Source organism: Salvelinus fontinalis, chromosome 25 (genome assembly GCF_029448725.1).
Source record: "Salvelinus fontinalis isolate EN_2023a chromosome 25, ASM2944872v1, whole genome shotgun sequence".
Taxonomy (NCBI): Eukaryota; Metazoa; Chordata; class Actinopteri; order Salmoniformes; family Salmonidae; genus Salvelinus; species Salvelinus fontinalis.
The window spans coordinates 10953826-10970400 of record NC_074689.1 but is presented as its reverse complement, the minus strand read 5'-3'; the positions used below and the strand labels follow the sequence as shown (position 1 = coordinate 10970400).

Here is a 16575-nt window from a genome sequence, read left to right as displayed (position 1 = left end):
CAAACTACTGACCAGACAACTTCGATAGGGTTCAAGAACACTCTTACAGAGCAGCGTCAAACGTATTTACAGCATTAAAAAAAGTGGTGGCTGGTGACAACCAGGGTTGGGGGACGTTCCATTCAATTCTTTAAATTAATAAAAAAATCAGTGAGGAAAATTGGTATTGTAATTTCAGTTTAGTCCCGGATTTGACAATTTCAATGGAATTGACAACAGTAAACATGGAGTTTCTGAAAGAAGGTTACTGTACACATAGACAGAGAGCATGTGGTCTTACCTTGTCGTTGAGGTCTAGTACGTAGGTGCTGTGTCTCCACTTGGTCAGGACGATGGGGTCTGGATGTTTCCGCTCCAGACTACGACTCTTGGGGGGATCGCCTGGCTGGGGAGGAGACAAGTTGTACTGAGGGGAGGGAGAGAGGGAGACAGGAGAGCGAGACGGTGGAGAAAGTCAGAGGAGGACAGAAAGAGAGAGAGAGAGAGAGAGAGAGAGAAGCGAGACAGGGTGGGTGAGGGTGAGAGAAATAGAGGTCCAGGGTTAACTCATTATCCTCCACTGATCAGATGACAAAGTAAAGGTCCTAGAAGAGCTATGGCTTGGCATGTATCCAGTATCTCCTCTTCATACCTCTCCTCTCATGGCCCAGCGCATCATCAGTCACCCATCAGAAGGCACCCTCTCAGAGAGAAGGAGCTCCCCGCATGTGTATTCATCCAAGATTGCTAAAGGATACCATTGCACCCAGCTTATCTGTATCTACAGTATGTGTGTGTGTCTGTATCCCTGTATCCGCCGGTTGGCCAGCCAAATGAAAGCTAATGCCTATTCTTTACCACTCTGATCCCTGCTAAACCAACAAGATTACAGGAGAGTCACTAGCCACTAATAGTCCCTGTCAAGTACATTAGGCCACAACCTCCACGCCATCAATGGACCACAGGTGGCAGAGACCGAAGACTACTGTAGATCACCGGGGAAAAAATAGACTGAGGCAGTAGGAAGTGTGCTGGTCGTAGTGTCAGAGCAGTGTTTTCCATAAGCACCGGCCACCGGCTAAAAAGCTGATAAGACCCATTGTGCGCCGGCTACTTTTTCCACTTCATAAATTAACTAGGCTTATCTTCATTTAAAAGTTTCAATTCGCTAGTCAGAAAAGCCTTCGTATAGGATTCTCCCGCTAAAACGAACGACATGCATCTTCTAGTGATCTATTCCTAGGACAGGTCCCTGACAGTCAACAAAGAGAGCGATGACAGGGACACTGCTGGTTTGCCAGTCTGCTGTCTGTCCCGCCTCTCAGTAGCTATTTTTGTGTGCTGTGGTTGGCTGCAGTCAAATGTATTTTCACAGAGGAGGGAGAGCGTGATGCTTCTTCATCATCTCCTTGTGAGCGAATTTACACGTTCCAAGCAATGTAAGTGGTAACGATGAGTTGAAATCCACTTAATTATTGTTTTGTGGAAAATTCATTTATTTTCTTTTGTGTGTTTCATAGGCCTATAAAGGGAAAGTGGGAATATACCTAGTCAGTTGTACAATTGAATGCATTCAACATTTAACCCAACCCCTTTGGATCAGAGAGGTGCGGAGGGATTTCTTAAATCGACATCCACGTCTTCGGCGCCCGGGGAACAGTGGGTTAACTGCCTTGCTCAGGGGCAGAACGACAGATTTGTACTTTACCTACCCGCCATGCTTCCTGCCGAGCCACAGAGTCAGGAGTATAGGCTATTTAGGCTCCTGTGCTTTGATTGACGACCGAACAGCAAGTGTTGACTAGTTTATAAAAAGGTGTCGAACTGACTGAATAAAGTCGATCTCCTATATCCCTTTGCTATTCATAAATCATACAACGTAGTTACACTGAGTGTACAAAACATTAGGAAAACGCTCCTAATATTGTGTTGCATCCCCTTTTGCCCTCAGAACAGCCTCAATTCGTCGGGGCACGGACTCTACAAGGGGTCAAAAGCGTTCCACAGAGATGGTGGCCCATGTTGACGCCAATGCTTCCAACAGTTGTGTCAAGTTGGCTGGTTGTCCTTTGGGTGGTAGTCCATTCTTGATACACACAGGAAACTGTTGAGCATGAAAACCCCAGCAGTGTTGCAGTTGTTGACACACTCAAACCGGTACGCCTGGCACCTACTACCAGACCCCGTTCAAAGGCACGTAAATGTTTTGTCTGGCCCATTCACCCTCTGAATGACACACATACACAATCCATGTCTCAATTGTCTCAAGGCCTAACAATCCTTCTTTAACCGGTCTCCTCCCCTTCATCTACACTGATTGAAGTGGATTTAACAAGTAACATCAATAAGGGATCATAGCTTTCACCTGGTCAGTCTGTCATAGAAAGAGCAGGTGTTCCTAGTGTTTTGTACATTCAGTCTACATGCCCATGGTATCGCATCGGAGCAAGTAAGCCAAAAATCTAGTTTGTATTTTCCTAGGATTCGAGGCCCATGTCCAGACTTACCAGTGCTGCTAAAGTGACTTGTCAGTGTAGCCTAGTGATAGGTAGTTTGTGAACTAACGGTTATTTTGGAGAGAATCTTTAAGCTGAACGGAACCGAATCGGTGAGAACCATCCTCCCACTGAACATTGTGCATTTTAAAACCATTTTCCTACAATTCTATATTGTTTCTTAACAGGGAATTCATGTTTACTTGACAGAACAAACCTTTTTCATAGGCTTTTACCACAATAAACTAAATAGAAAGAGTAGACTAGATTTAGTTTTTTCCACAATAAATGAAATTGAAAGAGTAGACTAAATTAGTTTCTGACTACATTACTAATCTACCGCCTTCCCTCAAAGTCCCACCCACAGTGACTGATTGACAGGTTTGTTTTCCTACCCCAAGTGTCCACAGCAGCAGAGCTAATCAAATGCATAATTTGAAGAACAAAAATAATAAATTTCAGTAAAACTGAAAACATGACTTTAATCTCAAGAGAATATGGGTTTAATGTTAAAAACAGATGTTCTTACTTAGAAAATAGTTCTGATCATATAGGCCTACATGATATCCAAAACAACAACACACTGAATTTATACATTTTCAGTCATTTTAATTGTAAAGTCATGCCTTTCTACTCAATACCACAACAAATTTGACCAATCTGGGAGGTAAAGTGGTTAAAGTATTCAATAATTTAGCTGTGTATTTCGGGTGGAATCAAAATAGAGCTCATTCTGCAAAAAAAAAATGCGGGGGGCATGCCACCCGGACCCTCCCAACCCGGAACTCCCTTGCTGGCTACTTTTTCTATGTGGCTGCCTACTCCATGTACGGAAAACACTGCATAGGAGGTCATACCAGAACCAGCACAACAACACAACACAACGTAATACAATATATTGATATGTTTACTTACTTTGGGTAGCTCCCATTCTGACCTGGAGCCATCAGCGCTGTAGTAGTACGGCCTTCCCTGCTCGTCCACGTGCTTTATCCACTACAAACACATATACTAAATCAGCACCGATCACAGTTTCATAAACACACTGCTTGTCACGGAACAGCAGGGTAAAATGTTCAAAAATAAAGGCAAAGAAACTTGAACAAAAACAACTTCTCTCAACCAAAATTCCCAAAGCCAGTCCTGCCATGGGTACATGATCATAGACATGCATTATTTATTGATTTAGGACCCATCCCCTATGAACCCGGGACAATACCCTGAGCCCTGGGAGAAGCGACAGAGAAACAGAGATAGTGAAACCAAAGGAGGAGAGGAGAGCCCCAGTACCTTCTCATGAGTATATTCACAGACATAGAGGGTGTGCCCATGTTCGTCCAGTTCCTCTGACCAGCCTCTAGGGGGCGAGCCGTACTGACTGTCCGACTGACTGGAGTAGGTGCTGCTGTGACAGTTCTCCTCGGAAGACAGGGGCTGCATGGGGGCAGCAGGGAAGAGGAGAAGAGGAGGCAGCGGAACAAAAGAAGGGCGAAAGGGAGAGAAAGAGACCACTGTGATTCGGGGAGAACAGAGTTTTTTTTCCAGAGTCATGTTTATTTTATTTAACCTTTATTTAACTAGGCAAGTCAGTGAAGAACAAATTCTTATTTACAATGACGGCCTATCCCGGCCAAACCCTATCCCGGATGACGCTGGGCCAATTGTGCGCCGCCCTATGGGACTCCCAATCACGGCTGGTTGTGATACAGCCTGGAATCGAACCAGGGTCTGTAGTGATGCCTCCAGCACTGAGATACAGTGCCTTAGATTGCTGCGCCACCCGGGAGATTGATAGATCAATAGATTTACAAAATATTGTACGGAACCAATTGATTTGATTTATTAGTGAATGATCAATGACGCAGCTGTAGAGTACCCATAATAAGAAAATTTTTTGTAAAACGAAAACACCCAACAATGCATTCATGCATCCCACCACCATAAAGGCTTAAATCCCCAGGAAAAGGAGACCTTGATCAGCTACGGAAATAAGTGTTTATTTACCAGCATTTAATTTGGCATGTTGCAAACGGAGTACTCACTCTAATAGTTCCTGCCTGGTTACAATACATTCAACCACCTCATGGGGGCAGTGTTGCACCACTAACACTACATGAAATCTAAACTGAGGATACGCAGTTTATTTTACTACCTAGCCCTCATCAAAATAGCAACAGCTTGTTTCACTGCTCACAGTTAACACAATATAACTTCTACAGTTGTTGGAAATCATCTATTTCTCTCCGTACATTCTCCCTCATGTTTCCAACGGTAGTAACATATGAAAGTAACATGCCGAGTAGACACAGACAGTGTCCCAAATGGCACCCTATTTCATATTTAGTGCACTAATTTTAACCAGAGCCCTATAGACATTGGTCAAATGTATAGCACTAGATTGGGAATAGGGTGGCATTTGGGACGCAATCCATCTGCGCTTCAGTCAGTTATGGCATTACATCAAATGAATCATAAATATTTGGAGAGCATCACTCTAACTGGTACTTAAATATAGTACGGCCTCGTCGGCCTGAAACCTACTTCAGTCCTGACCTGGTTTCATTTAACACAGAGTCACACTCGCCCCGTTTCAAAAACCCAGGGAGAGCTGCAATAGGACGGGGACTACCACTGGCCCAACCAGACCAGTCACGAGACCGCTCCCTTAAGCCTCAACACCTGAACTCCTTCCCCCTTCAGAAACCCAGGTGGCGTCACACATCTCTGCGTGTCTGGCAGACATCTCAGCTTGGATGACGGCCCAGCATCTCAAGCACAACCTCGAACAAGACGGAGCTGCTTTTCCTCACAGGGAAGGCCTGCTCGCTCAAAGACCTCTCCATCACGGGTAGACAACTCCATGGTGTCCCCCCTCCCAGAGTACAAAGAACCTTGGCCTGAACAACACCCTTTTGTTCTCTGACAACATCAAAGCAGTGACTCGATCCTGCAGGTTCATGCTCTACAACATCCGTAGAGTAAGACCCTACCTCACACAGGAAGCGACACAGGTCCTAATCCAGGCACTTGTCATATCCCGTCTAGACTACTGCAACTCTGTTGGCTGGGGTTCCCGCTTGTCCACCCCTGCAACTTATCCAGAACGCCGCAGCCGCCTGGTGTTCAACCTTTCCAAGTTCTCCCATGTCACCCCGCTCCACCACACACTCCACTGGCATCTGCTTCCAAGACCCTGGTGCTTGCCTACGAAGCAGCAAGGGGAACTGCCCCTCACTAAATCAGGCTATGCTCAAACCCTACACCAGCTCCCGCTCAGCCCAGTCAAAGCTCTTCTCTGTCCTGGAACACCAATGGCGAAACAAGCTTCCCCCTAACATCAGGACAGCAGAGTCCCTGCCCATCTTCCGAAAACATCTGAAATCCTACCTCTTCAAGGAGTAAACCCCCCCCCAAAAAACTAAGAAATGCACTTGTCTTTTCCTACTGATAACTACTTTGCTGAAGGAAAATGTCTGCTAAATGTCTAAAATATAATCAATAGGCCCCAGGGCCACCATTTCAGAGCAGTTGTTGATACGTTAGGGGGACAGATAGATTAGGTAGACTGGAGATCAGCGGCAGGGGTCAACATGATGGGTTAAACTTCCTCAGTTTGATCCAAACCAAATTCTTTTCTCCCTCTCTTTACAGCTCAACTTCAGCTCAGACTGTATCGACAGTATGCTACAGCAAGACAGCCAATGGAATGAGGGTCTGTTTTGATGGGGCACACAAGGGGTGTGTTACCTACCTCCATCTCTCCCGTGCCATGGGGGTCTCCCCGACTACTACTGGTACTGCAACTAGCATCCCGTACGCGGGGCGGTTTCCACGTGCGCTCGCCGCTGGCTCTGTTATAGTAGAAGTGTCTGCCGGTGAGGTCCTTGTGGGTCTCCCAGTCCCCGAGGACATGCAGTGGGGAGCTTGAAGGAAGGGGGGGCAGGCTGGACTGGGAGATCTTCAGCTCCTGGAGGTTGGTGTAGACAGGGGACTCAGGCCTGCCCTGCCCCGCCGGAGACGTCGCCTGGAAGGGGGGAAGAGATAAGAGTTTTTCACAAGCGACTATCCTTTCCTCTCTAACAGAGTAACATGGCCAGCGCGCACTGGCTGGAGAGGTTCCGTTAATGGAGAACTATGGAGGTGCATTACAGAGCGGAGAAGTAGGGGAGAGGGTCGTTTCAGACCACAGATACAGTGATATAATCTCCACGGCAAAGCAGGAAGTAGAAAGAGGATGCATGGGCAGCTTTGGCAAATCAGAAACATGTGGTACGGATGGACGTTGCAACATACTCTAGCCATCTGTTCCTAGCCCAGTGTCAAAACAATGCTGCATGGTATCCAATATGTACTCTACATACTTCCAACTGTAGTCAAGCTATTCATTGTTAGGCCAGTCAAATGCCCTCCTTTGATGCAAAATCCATACACTTCGCATAAATAAAAACTACTGTGCATTACAACACAATTCAAGATTTAGCATTACTGGACATTGATTGGCCATAATTGGCTTAAATACAATGCCCACATTAGGAGATCGAGAGAATGATTCCAAGAAGAGCAGAGGGTCCATACCCTTATGAAGGAATTAAGGGGTGTTTGAAAGAGGAAGTGTAGGCAGATAGAAAACCCTCCTTCTAGTGCTGTGCGTCTCTCCATCACTTAAATAGCGAAGCGTCTGCAGGGATATCAACCGTCAATCTCGAAACCAAAGTACTCACTGACAACGGAGAGGAGACAATAAACAAACCTCTCAGCCTGGAATTTAAACGGAATATTGCTCCGTTGAAACAATAGTTAAAGAGTGATATTCCATTTGGATTCCAGGCTACAAAAGCTCTAAATACTACTTTCAGACTAAACACTGGACACACAAAAGAGGCTTTTGGCTGAGCTGTCGTTTATGATATTGTCGAGACAAGAAACGAAAGACGGCATGTTGCATAATAGTGGTGCCATAGTGCTGTTGAACCTGTATTTTGAGGAAATGTGCAAAACGCTAGTATATTTAAGGTTAGGGGGAAACTGAAAGTTGGCTCTGTCAACAGTTTTATATGCCACTCAGTCTGGCCCATACAACAACACAGACAGGATTTCCATGACTACTGAGAATCAAATGTATTACTGCAGAATAATATTTTGGGTTCGGAATAAGATAGCGAGGTTGAGGTACAGTCGTGGTAACCAGACTGCCGTCTCTGGTGTGGGCCAAGGGTCAAACCAACGTGTAAAGTGGCCATAGTCATCACGTAGATAGACCTCGATAGAAAAGCACCTGATTAGACCCCATGGGTCAAACACATACTGTCAGTATGTCAAATAGTTGATTTTGTGTGTACTTTACAATGGAACCAATAGAATAGTCCCAAAAGTGCAGGTGAGGAATGCAAGAGGAAATGCAACAGAGATTAGGGAGGGAGGTAGTTTGAGTAAAAACACCGGACAGCACAGCCAGACAGACATTCCCTAGAATGGAAACAGATGGGGCTTCCTGCTGGGCCTGGAATAATAGGAATATAATCCAAAATAATTATTTAATATCCTGTAGAGCTGCGCTGGAACAGAGTGAAGTTTGCACCGGGAGAGGCCCCGTTGTTTGTCCATTCAGTGTTCTGACTGTAGCATTGGTAGAAGACGTCGGCAGCTGGGAGTAAAGACACAATGAAGCAGGCTCTTAACCGAAACGTCTGTGTATGATTCTAGTGAACAGTAAAAAAAAGAAGAAAAAAAAAAAGAAAAAAGAAGGTCTTTGCTACATCTTTTTGTGTGGGGACCTACTATATTTCCTGCAGCTGGGTGTCAGTCAAAGAGGCCCAAGCACAAATAATAGCATGGCTAATTCTACATTGAAACTCAGCTGTCAAAGGCCAAACTCAGTAGGGGAACTGAGAACGAGAACTGAATGATAAGAATCTATAGAAATCAATATGAATGATATGAAGTACCCCAAGGAAAGCTTAGGGGGTCAAAATGCATCTTAGATAAACTCCATGGACCGTTTACCGGTCTTCTCCTACTAGCACTGACTTTGCTGATAATGACTTCAATGAAGGAAATTGTACTTGCTACGACTGAGATATGTGGTTGTCTCACCTCGGCCTCTTAAGATCATTGCGCTAACTGTATGTCGCTCTGGATAAGAGCGCCTCTGCTAAGTGACACATGTAAAATGATTGGCAATACAAACTGTAGTGGTGTTTTCCTGAGAAGGAAGGTTTTAGTGAGGGAAGGAGGAGACTTGAGCATGCAGACAGCGTTTTGTCCATGGATGGAAGAAATCAATACCATTTTTGGAGAGCGCTCACCAGGCATACATGTACCACATCATTGTGATTTCTAAAAGGAGAGTATTGCTCTCCTCAACATTTTGAGAGCTCCACATCCGCAGGGAAGGACTCCAGAAAGGTACTTAACACACAAACACCCCTAACAAGTTGTTTTGCATTCTATTTGACCCGTCTCTCCCTTTTCTGTCGAGAAGGAAAATAAGAGGTCTCTCTCTATAGCAAGCAAACTCAGAAATAGACCGACTACTAGGCCAAGAGAAGGCCAAGAGAATCGAGGTGGCCTCGTTTGCTAAATGGGATGGACTGGATGAAGTCAGAGTTAATTCAAGTTCAGTCAAGTTTTTAGCTCTTGGAAGGTTTGCCACACAGTGGAGAAATAGGCAATTTAAAGCAATTTAAGCCACATGAAAGAAGATACTTCAAGAAGCAATAGACAATAGCCTACGTAGTATATTGTTTAGCATGCAAACATTTTCATCTTACATGTTGAAGTAAAAGCTGAAACTATATATCAAGTATGACCTACTAGATCACAACTACGACAAACTAAAAGACCTTTGCAGATATATCGGATTCAGTCTGTCACCTTATATCCTGGGGTGCGGAGAAACACCTCGTCATCCTCCTCTTCTGTCCGGCTGTAGGCTTTAAATGTACTGAAAGGGACCATGGCTGACGGCTGCAACCCCCCCCAAATACACTGACCCCCTTGGTTACCCCTCTCTTCCTGTCCGTCTATCAGTCTATCCCCGCTTGCTATCTCACTCGCTCTATCAGTCCATCCCGAAAGGTAGAGGGGTACTTGAGATACTGGCAGGGTCAGAAAGCCAGAGGAAATAAGATCTCTCCCTCTGCCAGACGGACACACATGACTGCTCGCGCACACACGACCACAAAAGGAAGTGGTGGTGAGAGTTCCCTTTCCTGACAGACAGCGTGTGTGTGCGGGCAGTTAAACTGGCTCTCTATGCCCTGACGTTGGGTCACAATGAGTCCAGAGAGGTCACAGTGTAGAGCGTTGACAGATGAACTAGTTGTTCGGGAGGGACTATAGATACTATATTTATCCTGCTCTCTACATTCACAACAGGGTGAGGGAAACAACATGTGCAGAGGGGAGATAAAGACCCTGATCACCATCCATTGAGCTGCTGTTGCCCAGCCAGTCAGCCAGTCTGCCATAGCTCCTCTATGAAGTGGGTCAGAGAGAGAGAGAGAGAGGTCAGATATTCACCTTTTCAGACAATTAATGGGTAGATTGAGAGACCTGATGCATCTGCAGAGTGCAGTCAGTTAACCTGAAGTAGCCTTACTGTTCCAGCCCTGGTGCATAGTAAGATTGTGGCCCCTAGTGATAGGATCAAGGCAACTACAATCATTGATGAGCACCGCCGCATATCATTTAGAATCTCTATCCTCTGTGAGGAAGACAATCCACTCCTTTTCTTTTGAACCACATTGAAGGGAGTCAAATCAAATGATATTTGTCACAGGTGCCGAATTCAACATGTGTAGACCTTACCGTGAAATGTTTACTTACAAGCCCTTAACCAACAATGCAGCTCAAGAAATAGAGTTATGGAAATATTGACTAAATACACTAAAGTAAAAAACAAAATAAAAAGTTACACAATAAATGCACATAACAATAACAAGGTTATATACAGGGGGTACCGGTACCGAGTCAATGTGCCGGGGTACAGGTTAGTTGAGGTAATTTGTACATGTAAGTAGGGGTAAAGTGACTATGGTGGACTGCTTGCCATGCGGTAACAGAGAGAACAGTGTATGACTTGGGTGACTGGAGTCGAACAATTTTCTGGGCCTTCCTCTGACACCGCCTAGTATATGGTTCCTGGATGGCAGGAAGCTTGGCCCCAGTGATGTATTGGGTCATACGCACTACACTCTGTAACCCAGGTCTCACTGTTCTGTCTGTACATATTCAGAGTTCACTTCTCTAACAGCTTGTCGCAGACTCTGATTCCTCCAAGCTAGATGAATACGAAATTAAAAGAGATGTGACAGACAGAGTGAGTGGGTAATCTGTGTAAGGGGTCCTTGGCTGCTAGAGGGACCGAGGGTGTGGACCTCTATAGGACCTCTAACTCTCATGACTGGGGGGACTTAGTTGACAGAGTTCTGCTGTTTATGCAGAGTGATATTGGCTTGTCTCTCCGTCTGCCAGCCCAGACCCTGATAAATGAGTTCTTCTCCAGTCAGGGTGAGTAACGGTACTGGCCCAGCAAGGCAGATTAGAATGCATTATGCAGCTCTGTAACTGTAGCAGACGGCAGTTCCATTCCAAATGGCACCCTATTCCCTTTATAGTGCACTACTTTAGGCACTATGTCGGGAATAGGGTGCCCTTTTGGGATGCAAGCTGTAGCAAGGTGCACCTGGGAGGAGATATGGGATGATTAATTCATTCTGAGGTCGGAGGTTAATTGAGAATTTGGTAGAAGTTGAACAGAGTCAATCCCTATGTTGCAATATGGCAGCCTATATGGAGATAGGGGCAATATCTGCCTAATAACGACCACTGTGGTTTTCAATGAGGTACAGCATGATGTCAGACTACATTTCCTTTCACTCTTCCTCCCTCTCATCTCCATCCATGTATATTTTTCTCATCTCCACTGTAGTCATTTAGCAGTTCTTATCCAGAGGGACTTACAGTTAGGTGTCTCGCTCCATCTCTCTCCCCAACCTTTACAGCAGAGACACTGTACTATGTGCTGTTCCAATCACGTTGCATAGTAGTAGCCTATGTAATCTGTAAAATAAATGAAGTCATCAATCTCACTGACATGCCGTGCAGGTTAAAGTAAGGACAGAGACCAGTGAGAGACCCTCTTGCAGTTCTCCACTGTGACCACTTGGTGTCTCCCTCAGGCTACAGAGGAGCCCTGGGTGGGTTGTGGGGGGGGGGCTATCTGTCAATCAGAGCTAGGACCATGAGGAAGGCAGCTTGAGGGGAAGGGGGAGGGGTCTATCACTGGCTGAACACATGGCAACCCACTCCAGCACATTCTTTCCTCTCTGTTGCACATCATCCAGCCGCACCTCAACATAACGCTCCTGTCACCCCCATTTATGTCCACTCACAGAGACAAACGTGGACTGGCCACACGAGTGAAGAGACACACGCACAGATGAACAAGAAGTGAGTCCATTCCATTACCCAGACACTCTTTCTCAGGGATGGAGTGGATCATATAATGTCACTGGTGCAAAATGGGGGTGTGGCATCACTCATATTGAACTTCAGTCCCACAGGGTCAACTAATGTAAAACGGGGATAGATCAGTATGTTGCCGAATGTCTTTGTGACGCAAGTTACATGAGATCCACTAGGTCATTCAATTAGAGTCGAGCAGGATAATTAAAGTCACTGAAGTGTGGAGGCGACAGAGTGGAGAGGGGGGGGCTGAGGGGAGAGGGGGGACTGAGGGAAGAGGGGGGACTGAGGGGACAGAGGAGAGGGCTGCTGATTTGCTTCTCGCTCGGTGGCCATGACAATACAGACACACACAAGGAAGCAAGCACACACACACTCGTCGAATGCATACGCGCACACACCTAGTATTAAATCACATGTGTAGAGTAGTAGCGATGGATGATGTACAGGGTCCCTCCCTCCCAGTCTCCCTCCACACCTCCTTTACATTGATCCAATCTTCTCTCTGCTGATTGCACATCCATCCACTCCCTCTCTCCAAATCTCTTCTACTCCTCTCCATCTCTCAGCTTGCTCATTCATTCTTCCTCCTCTCCATCATTTACCCCCCCCATTCACCCCCTCCTTCAAATGCTCAGCCAACGCCCCTCTGTTCTGCTCATTTTCCCATGCTACTGGACACACACACACACAGGACTGTACAGAGGTCTGGAGGGAGGTATGGTGCAATATGACCAGATTAACCTACATTTCCACCTCACTGGGTATCAATCAGACCACTTCACTCATTTCCCCCATCATCACATCTGTGACATTTCATATAACACCCCCACCCACCTCCTCTTTACCCCTCTCAATTACTCACGCTCTCCCTCTCTCTGAATCTCACACACACCCCAACCTCCCCTTTTTCCCATAGCGACAGCTTAAGCCCACGACTCCCTCCCCATCATTTTTGTATGTACTTCAGTCATCTCACCTATAGGAGGTGTGAGATAGAAAACTGACTACAGTATATAATACACAATGGATCATCAACTAGACACGCAGCAATGGTTAGGAGGCCGGATCAAAATTACAAATAATTTGTAAACTGCAAATTGACCGCAAGAAGCCTGAACAGATTTAATATTTGACTAAAACATAATCAATTCAAACCTTGATTACATTTGTCTGGATTCACATATATCTCTATTATGTGTGAGAATACTTGGGAACAGATTTCAAACTAAAGCAAAATCCTTAAAAAAAAAACTGAAGGGGGCCAAATAAAATTTCACGTGGTCCGCCTGTCAGTTGGGGAACCCTGTAATAAACCATGCAACTTGTCCAGCTTGGGAAGTATAAAACATGGAAAGTATTTTTTAAAAAGGTCACCATGTTAAATGGTATTAATTAATCAGTGACACAGAGAGACAGCGGGCTAGAGAGAGCGAGCGTGAGTGTGAGAGAGTGAGTGTGAGAGAGCGCAAGAGCGATAGAGATAGCGGGCTAGAGCGAGGAGTGCGAGAGAGCGAGAATATTTGACCTAATGTAACAAGGTTGGTGGGATTTTAAAAGGGAAAGTTCTGAGGAACCCATCTGAGGATGAAAGTGTGTTTTTCCATGTTGGGACATTCATTTCAATCCATTTCATAGATCATGGAGTCTAGCTAGTCTCACGTCCTGACAGAGAAGCAGCCAATTAACCTTTCAAACCTGAGCTGATAGTGATTACATTTCCTGTGAGAACTGTCTGTCTGCAGAAATACTAACTACACAAACGTCTCCCCCAACCCCTCTCTCTGCTAGTAGAGAAGGTTCCGTCCCAAATGGTTCCCTACTCCCTGTATACCCAGAGCCTAGTCAAAAGTAGTGTACAATATAGGGAATAGGGTGCTCCATACAATGCATCCGTACACAATGTCTGTCGGCAAGAGACTAGTTTTAGAGAGACTGAAGCCAAGATAACCATACTGACCAGTCTGGAACACAAACAGACAATGTGGCACAGTCAATTCATTTCAGCCTTGGCTGTTTGAGGTTTGAAATGAAAGCGTGTAAGCCTCGGCGGTCTGAACTGGACAACATAATGGTAATAAATCCAACAACTGAATTCGACGAGCTATCGTTAAAAAGAGCAGCGCTCTCTCATCACACTGGTCACATCCCAAATGGCACCCTATAACCTACGTAGTGAATATACCTATGGGCCCAGGTCTAATGTAGTGCACTACACAGGGAATAGGGTGCTATATGTCGTTGTGTTGCTTTAAGAGACCCGAGTAATGCTTTCTCAACACGACATGAGGAACAATGATCCATTTAACCATTGGCTCAAACCACACTCTGTCTGATCATTGGACTTTTCACTTCACTTCTCAAAAGCCACGTAGTGAAACATTAATGAAGGATGGTTTGAGGGATGGAGAGAACCAACGTCTGGTGTGGAAGGGAGAGAGGACGAGGGAGGTATGGAGGAACGCCTGGAGCGAAATTCCCCCATTCTGTCCGGGCTCATATGTGCTTGTGTGCATTGGGAACAGTGGTGCCTTCCAAAAACCAAACCAGTCCCTGTTACTAGGCTGCTAACGAGAGCCTTGTGGTGTGTGTGTGTGTGTGTGTCAGTGTGTGTGTCTCGGTGTGTGTGTCTGGTGTGTGTGTGTGTGTGTGTGCTCCAGTAGTGCACAGGCTTAACTAGAGAAAGAAGATCAGACTGCATTCCATTCATATCTGGGACAACACATCCATGCTACTTTATACACAGAAATAGCTCACTAAATGGATTAGTTTGTATTTGGTTTGGATTTTAGAATCGGAGTATGAACCGTGAAAGCAAACACTGGATGGATGAGCAGAGAGAGAAATTAAAATCTCTTTCTCTCTCAAAATGACAAAACAAAAAGAGAGGCATGTTTGGAGTCTAGAGGAATATGTGTGTGTTTTTTTGTTTTACTATACCTGTGAGGATCTGAAGTCGTCACAAGAATAGTAAACCAAGGAGAATTTGGACAAGTGAGGACATTTGGCCAATCCTAATAAGGAAAAATGCTATTTTAGGCTTAGGTTTATGGTTAGAACACAGTTACGTTTAGGTGAAATAGTATTTTGAATGGGAATCAATTGTTGCTCCCCAAAAAGTCCTCACGCGTATTGTGTGTTGTATGGTACCCAACTCGCTGCAGGCCAGAGAGTCTGCCTTCCAGACAGATGCCGCCTGGGTCCTTCAGCGATGGCACCCTATTCCCTATATAGAGCACTAGCGTTGCACGGTATACCGGTACCACGGTAATATCACGGTGCCAGAACATCATGAAACTTATTACACCAACATTTTAGAACAAGTAGTAAGTACCCTTTGATATGATACTACCTCCGTCATTTAAAAAAATATATATAATTTAGCTGTGGTGGCGAGCGGGGATGCAGCTCCAGACCCTGATGAGGCTTCTGTTAGATTTGTACATTTGTTACATTGGAGCAATGTTAATACATTGCATCATTTCATCGTCTGTTATAACCAAGAGTACAGACCAGTCCGTGTAGACTTTGCAAGTTCACTGTCATGCCGCCTCTGAGTGTCAGAGAGGGAAAATGGAGCATCGCTTGGTGACAGGCATGCTTGCAGATTTGCAGCAAAGAAAAAATGGCTTGTCTCGAGCTTAAAAAAGTATGACCCATATTACCAGAGATGCCTTATTTTCTTTCTATCGGGATTTGCGCGCATTTGATATAAATTGTACAAACCATGTCGCGGGCCGTTTCAAACTGATCCCGGTAGCTAATTATTGGTTTGATAACAAACAACGTTGTTCAGTCATGTTACCTAGCTAGCTAACAACCTGGTAACAGTAGGTTTAAGCAACTTGATTGGCACAGGACGAAAGGAAAAAGGTCTGCTACTCATGAGATGTGCTTTAAAAAAGGTAGGATTCATATAGGCCTAATGTAAGCCTAAACTATATCAAATACTCCTTAAATTCTGTTTGGTGCCTAATGTTTTAAAAAATTGGGAGCAGTGTGTGTATGTGTGTTTGTGGTAGAGAGAGTGGTGTGTGTGTGTGTGTGTGTGTGTGTGTGTGTGTATATGAGAGTGAGGGGAACAGAGAGAGTGTATGAGGAAGGGAGAGTGTGAGTGTCAGTGTTAACCGAAGAGTAAAGATGGTTTCACGCGGTGTTTTCCCCTCACTGACACAATGACATGCAGATAATTAGGTGGCACCTTCAGTTGGGAGGATGGGCTCGTGGTAATGGCTGTTGCGGAATGCGTAGAATGGTATCAAACAAACGTTTTTTATGTGTCCGATGCCATTCCATTTGCACCGTTCTAGATATTATTATGAGCCGTCCTCCCTTCAGCAGCCTCCTCTTAAGTATATATTTCACCAGCCAAATCACAGATAGGCCTTTGCAAATATGAGCAAATCAACCATTCTATGCAGTACAACATTATACACAGTGTGAAGGTGAATTAAATGTGTTGTATTGAGTAGAAAAGTGTGAATTTCAGTGACAGGTTTTTGGAGGACGTATAGAAAACGTGAACAAGCATCAGGGAGACAGGGTGAACAGGATCCTAGGGCACTGATTCCCCCCCCCCCCCCCCCCCCCCCATCACGATATTGCGATACTTGGCCTGGTAACATATCGTTTG

The 16575-nt window shown here is 45.2% G+C and overlaps 1 protein-coding gene across 4 annotated transcripts in view; it reads right to left on the bottom strand.

The window, feature by feature from the left end:
• The window catches only part of LOC129822831 (rho GTPase-activating protein 12-like), a 90248-nt gene that overhangs the window by 19867 nt on the left and 53806 nt on the right, over window positions 1-16575 (bottom strand). For all 4 annotated transcript variants that reach the window (XM_055881265.1, XM_055881269.1, XM_055881268.1 and 1 more), the window contains exons 3-6: window positions 6226-6498; window positions 3765-3908; window positions 3390-3470; window positions 281-406 (exon numbers count right to left, since the gene is read on the bottom strand). In XM_055881265.1, coding sequence (XP_055737240.1) covers window positions 281-406; window positions 3390-3470; window positions 3765-3908; window positions 6226-6498 — 624 coding nt within the window. The remainder of the gene's footprint in view (window positions 1-280; window positions 407-3389; window positions 3471-3764; window positions 3909-6225; window positions 6499-16575) is intronic.